The 6,270-nt window shown below is 46.1% G+C and overlaps 1 protein-coding gene across 1 annotated transcript in view; it reads left to right on the top strand.

Annotated features, from left to right (window-relative positions):
• Window positions 1-311: 311 nt before the first annotated feature.
• Window positions 312-6,270, top strand: part of LOC108787004 (breast cancer anti-estrogen resistance protein 3-like) — an 11,459-nt gene continuing 5,500 nt past the window's right edge. Inside the window, exons 1-5 of the mRNA XM_018556434.1 lie at window positions 312-424; window positions 1,309-1,685; window positions 2,955-3,049; window positions 4,260-5,089; window positions 5,949-6,064. Of these exons, the coding sequence (XP_018411936.1) occupies window positions 317-424; window positions 1,309-1,685; window positions 2,955-3,049; window positions 4,260-5,089; window positions 5,949-6,064 (1,526 nt within the window). The 5' untranslated portion in view covers window positions 312-316. The remainder of the gene's footprint in view (window positions 425-1,308; window positions 1,686-2,954; window positions 3,050-4,259; window positions 5,090-5,948; window positions 6,065-6,270) is intronic.

The raw sequence follows: 6,270 nt of genomic DNA on the forward strand, positions 1-6,270 counted from the left end.
GCTGGCGGAATGAGAGAGAAGGAAGAAAGAGCGACTGATTAAAAAAAAAAGAAGCATAATATCATAAGTTCTGCACTTAGCTGGAGCCATCTTACTGTTCAGAGACAAGGGGGCGGAGTTGAGACTCCCCAGGGGACATGATTGTCCCCTCAGAGAATAGGAGTCACACTGTTCAGGGGGAAAGCCTTCATAAGTCATAGGAAGGAGATATGTTATAGAAAGAATGTGGGTATGGTCTCTGCTTGGAATCAAAGCTGGCATTTTTGTGACCGAGGTTCCCCTTTAATCTGAAGATTGTCATCTTTCAGGGGCAGATATGCCGTCTCCGACAGAAATCCTAAAGAAGGAGCTGGAGGAAGAGCTGAAGCTAAGCAGCGAGGATTTGAGAAGTCATGCCTGGTACCATGGGCCACTCTCCCGCCAGGTGAGTACAGCTCAGAATTGCCCTTTAAAGGTCTTTCCCTATTGGCAGTTGCACAGGGCACCTTCTCTGGGAGGGGCTTACATACAGCTGGCCATACAGGCTTCAAACTTTGCCAGCGGACAGTGTCTCTTTAATATAATGGGTGGTCTCACTGGCCGATATGGAGGGACGGTGTCTCTTTAATATAATGGGTGGTCTCAGTGGCTAATATGGAGGGACGGTGTCTCTTTAATATAATGGGTGGTCTCAGTGGCTAATATGGAGGGACAGTGTCTCTTTAATATAATGGATGGTCTCACTGGCCAATATGGAAGGACAGTGCCTCTATAGTATAAGTGGCATCGCCGGCCAATAAGGAGGTACAGTATCTCTTCAATATAATGGGTGGTCTCACTGGTCAATATGGAGGGACAGTGTCTCTTTAGTATAATGGGTCGTCTCACTGGTCAATAAGGAGGTACAGTATCTCTTTAATATAATGGGTGGTCTTACTGGCCAATATGGAGTGTCAGTGTCCCTATAACAGGTATTTTTACTATCCAAAATGGAGGGTCAGTGTCTCTGTAATATAATGGGTGGCCTCAGTGGTCAATATGGAAGGACAGCGTCTCAGTGGCTAATATGTAGTGACAGTGTATCTATAATATAAAGGGTGGTGTCACTTGCCCATATGGAAGAACATGTAGAGATAGGGATGGCAGATTCTCTCTCTATAGACTGACTATCATACAATATACTAAAGCTAGCCATTTTAAACATGATGAATGGAGGACTCCCCACTGTCGTCTATTGTATTCAGCAACCGCTGCTCCCATGGTTTTGATCCTTTGTCTGGACCTCCTTCTGGTACCGTCTGATCTCTTGATGTTTATTATCTTTCACAGGAGGCTGAGGGGCTCTTACAGAAAGATGGCGATTTTCTCATTCGTGACTCGCTCTCCTCCCCTGGTGACTACGTCCTAAGTTGTGTTAGCTCCAAGATGGTTCTGCACTTCAAGATCATTGCCGTTAGCTTGCGTCCTCGGCGAGGGATCGCACGTACCCTCTACCAGCTGGAGCAGGATCAGTTTGACAACATTCCCGCCCTTGTTCGATCCTACGTAGGAGATAAGAGGGCGGTGTCTGAATCCTCAATGGCAGTCATAGAGAATCCTGTCAACAGGAACCTTCCTCTAAGTTTGCCTCGGGAGAGGCAGGAGGCCCAGAAGGCAAACAAGGAAAACAGACGGAGTCTTCAGGTGACAGATAACAGCTTGCTCAGGTACAACCCCCAAAATGTACTTTAATTCCCAAGTTCAAAAAGCAGATAACAGTAAACTGATTCGGATCTTTTATACCCATGGCAATGTTCATTGTCCAAAATGACCCTCACACAGGGTCCTTTAATCAGAAAAGGTTCTTACTCAGTGCACCAGTCCTCATCCTACAATACAACTCCTCTACCACAATACACCTCTCACATACCTCCCTACACTTAGTGTAAGAATCCTAGTGGGCGGGCATAGTGCATGCTGTCAATAGGACTGACTGAAATGTGGCTTCTACAAGGTCAACAAGGAAATCTGACTTTATGTAGCAGATAACAGCTTGCTCTGGTACAAAAGCAATTCCCTTTAATTCAGTAGCTCAGAATGCACCCACTTCAAAATTTGCTATGCAATATACCCCTCACACCATGTTCTTCATCAGCAAACGTTTTTCCTCAATGCACCAGTCCTCAACTTACAGCTCTCAAAACACACCAATACCATTATGTTTAAATCCTCATGAGTGGGCATAGTGTGTCTTTTCCAAAAAGAAACCTCCCCCAAGGTCTGGTGCAGGAGAGGCTTCACTTTTCAAGGGAAAAAGGACATCATGTGGCAGATAACAGCTTGCTCAGGTACAAACTCATCAAGAAGTTTATTTGGTAGGTCAGATTAAGACTCAGACTTTGCATTCATTAAATGGATTCGGGTGTCCCACGATGAACCTCGTTATGTTCTTCACCTACAATGTACCCCTTGTAATGTCAACCACTCATGACAACTCATCTCACCTTCAGTGCACTCTTCACGTACACATCAATTCTTTTACATTTGACATTCCCTAATGTTCCAAAACCCTTCCTGGTCAACCAAACCTTTCCCATATTAGAGCCAAGCCATGTCCCCAAGGAGGCGGAGTTAGCAGTCAAAGATGACCATCAAGAAGACCTTCCTTGATGTCTCCTACCCACAGTACATCTCTATCATGTTGCCTTCATCATAATTCCTCATTTGCCAACATGTCAAGTCCTGCCAATAGTTGCTGCTAAACAATCAATCACATTCTCCTTTTGACGCACAATATTATCATTTCCAGTGCATTGTGAATATGATTAGTTGCTGTTGGGCTGCTGAGACAGTGTGAGGCTGTGTAGTGACGCTGACCCACCATGCTAATAATTGTCTCCCACAATGCACATTGTTGACCATTTCTTCCGACTCACTGCACTTAGCTCAAAAATTATTCTTGATTAAATACAGTTTTTTTTACTTGTATCCACCAGGACCAAAGACAGGTTTGGGAGCCAACCTGGCAATCTGGACATCTTGAAGGAAATACCGTTACAGAGTGCTCAGTCCGACAGCAACTTGCTCTCAGGTATATAGGAAAACAAGTGGATAGTGAAAACTGTTGATAGTAGGGCTACAGCTAATTACTATTTTCATAATCGATTAGTTGTCCGATTTTCAATTAATCGATTGGTTGTATAAAACAAAAAAATCACTCTCTCCCCAACTAATCGATAATTATAATCGTTGCCAGCTATTCTCATAATCGATTAGTTTTTGCAGCTCTAGTTGATAGTCCTTAATCTTAGCAATTTATTCCTTTTGAGTACATTTAAATGCAGCACAATTATCAGCTATGCCAATAATGACCTTTTGCCTTTATCTCTTTGATGGATCTCCCTACTTTGCGCTCTCCTGTCAGCTAAACTGCTTCTCTTTTTGAGGTATAAATAATGTGATCACGTCTCCTCCCCTCATTACCTCCCTTCTGGAATGACTTGATTATAGCACTCCATAGGCAAAGATGGAAATTGTTGCTTTTAGGTCATGTGGGAATCCATGGCACTGCCATTGGGATGCTGCCGACCACTTTTAAGGGGCTGGCACACTACACGGTCAGTGAAACGCACCTGTAGTAGGTGAGTCCGAAGTGGATCTTAGGCTGAGGATAAGGTGAAGATGTGGTCAGGCAGGCAGGGTCGGCAACAGTCTGTTAGCGAGGTTCCAGGAGAGTAATCAGGAGGCAGGCTGAGGTCTTGACACGATCGGGCAGCAAGGTACAAAATCGGCAGGCAGAAGAATGGTCAGGAAACAGGCAAGAGTCACGGTGTAAATCCAGCATAAACAGAGGCAGCTCACACAGGGAAGTAACCCAAATCAACAGGCTTAGAACACAGGAAGTGTCCGGTATTGAAAGCCTGAGATCATTGCAGATCTTCTACAGCTGGTTGGCAGGTGGAGCCAAAGTGTCCATAGGGAGAGTTGGCCAGTAGCAGAAACCAGGTCCTTCCAGTGGCTGAATGGCTAGGTCTGTAAACTTCCGCTCCAAAGACCCGGGTTCAAACCCCAAACAGAAGCTGATCTTTCAGGTACGTGACAGTCAGTGGGTGGTCAGACGTGTATTTGCCCCTATGAAGGGTTCATATTTATCTTCGGAGTTGGCAAAACAGACACCAAAAAGTCAAAGAAAACATTTTGGATGGCCTTACAAGTGGTTCATAATCCTACTATTGATACAGTAGAACAGTGAAGGATTTAGGTTGATCTGGCCTCCTAAACCTCCAACATTTCTCTTTCAGCTATCACAGCAGAAACATCAGGGTCTCCAGAGGACACATCCACTATCCCACTATCGCCTATTTTCCGAACAGGCAGCGACCCAGTCCTCAGATCCAAACTTCAATCAACCCAGCCTCTGGACTGCGATGGTAACAATGCCTTGAGGGGTTCGGACAGCCAGCTACACTCCAAGGCTCCACCCAAGCCCATACGGGCTCCTTCACTGCTGCTTCCAGACCCTCCTGATGGGATGGACACCTATTGTGAGTTGGTCCCTCGTGTCCCGGAGACCTCTCGGAGATATGTGGACACTTTGAAAGTTGAGGAACGGTGGAAGAACCGTGCCCGAGCCACAGAAACCACTTTTGGTTTCCTGGACTCAGACAAGTCCCCGGATGTGATCCAGTCAGGAAAGGGTCACTTTGAACTAGACAATTCTAAAAGCCCTAAACCACTCTACGCTGAGGTTGCCAAAGCAAAACTGGTCCACCGGGAGGTGGATAAATCTAGGACAGTTATTTCCGAAAGCAATAAACACAAACAGGTCCATTCACCGGAGGAAAGGCCTAAAGTAGAACATTCTAGAGCTGAACATCTTAGCCAACCCCATCATAAACCAAGACTTTCCAAGATGGACCATGTGATATTGGAGAATGCTGAATGTGAGGATGGTTTCATCAGGCCGCAGATTCAGACTGTAACGTCTTTCAATCCCAAAACCTTTCAATCTATACTACTGCCGCCAGAAAACAAGCCTCTGGAACCGCATGCTCTGCGCAAACTGAAAGAGATTGTTAGTCAAAGAGACTGCAGGGAGAGCGCCCTCCATATACTTCGTGAAGACTGCCAAGTAAGTAAAATCTATGTCTTCCTTTTAGAGCTGTCCATACACCACATGATGCTTCCCAAGTCCTAAAACTAACTTGATTAGCACCAGGGACAGCTGGAAAAATGCCTGTAAAGACTGGTCCAGTTACCGCCCACTTCTGTAATAAAGACCGGTCACTGCTGCTCTCTCTGCTTGTGCAGAGTGACTGGTCTTGTCTCCACCCCCTCTTGTAATAAAGACCGCTCACTGATGCTCTCTCTCCTTGTGCAGGGTGACTGGCCTTGTCTCAGGGTGACTGGCCTTGTCTCCACCCTCTGTTGTAATAAACTGCTGCAGGGTGACTGGTCTTCTCTCTGCCCCCTCCTGTAATAAAGCCTGGTCACTGCTGCTCTCTCTCCTTGTGCAGATTGACTGGTCTTGTCTCCGCCCCCCTCCTGTAATAAAGATTGATCGCTGCTGCTCCCTCTCATTATGCCGGGTGACTAGTCTTGTCTCCGCCCCCTCCTGTAATAAAGACCGGTCACTGCTGCTATCTCTCCTTGTGCAGGGTGACTGGTCTTGTCTCCACCTCCTCCTGTAATACAGACTGGTCACTGTTGCACTCTCTCCTTGCACAGGCGGGATGGTCATGTCTCTGCCCCCTCCTGTAATAAAGACCGGTCACTCCTTGTGCAGGGGGACTGGCCTTGTCTCAGTCCCCTCCTGTAATACAGACTGGTCACTGCTGCCCTCTCTCTCCTTGCATACGGTGGGTGGTCTTGTATACGGCCATCTTGTAGTTTTCTACAGGCTGTCTGTAGTGGCTGAAGCCCTCATTGGGAATGTTATAACACCCTCTAGCAAATATTTTTAAGTGAAACTCTTTGTTCAACTTTGACAGGAAATTCGTATCTGGGGGGTGACCAAGGAGCAGCAGAGAAGTATGGGGATGAAGTCAGGCCTGGAATTGCTTACATTACCCTACGGACAGCAGCTGAGACGGGATCTGCTGGAGAGGTCGGTAATAATTCCATGTGGACAAATGAATCACGTCTTCTTTTCCCCACTGAATTCAAGAATCAGGGAGGAATCTGAGCAGTAGAGTCATAGAGGCATGTTAATAAAAAGCAGCAGCTGAGTTTGCCACAATGCTCTTTCTTGCTGCTAATTTTAAACTTTTGTCTCCAGCTTGGAATGTCGCAATATACAAATTAAGTGTACCT

The sequence above is a fragment of the Nanorana parkeri genome, unplaced genomic scaffold (assembly GCF_000935625.1).
Source record: "Nanorana parkeri isolate BGI_ZX_2015 unplaced genomic scaffold, ASM93562v1 scaffold237, whole genome shotgun sequence".
In the NCBI taxonomy this organism is placed as follows: Eukaryota; Metazoa; Chordata; class Amphibia; order Anura; family Dicroglossidae; genus Nanorana; species Nanorana parkeri.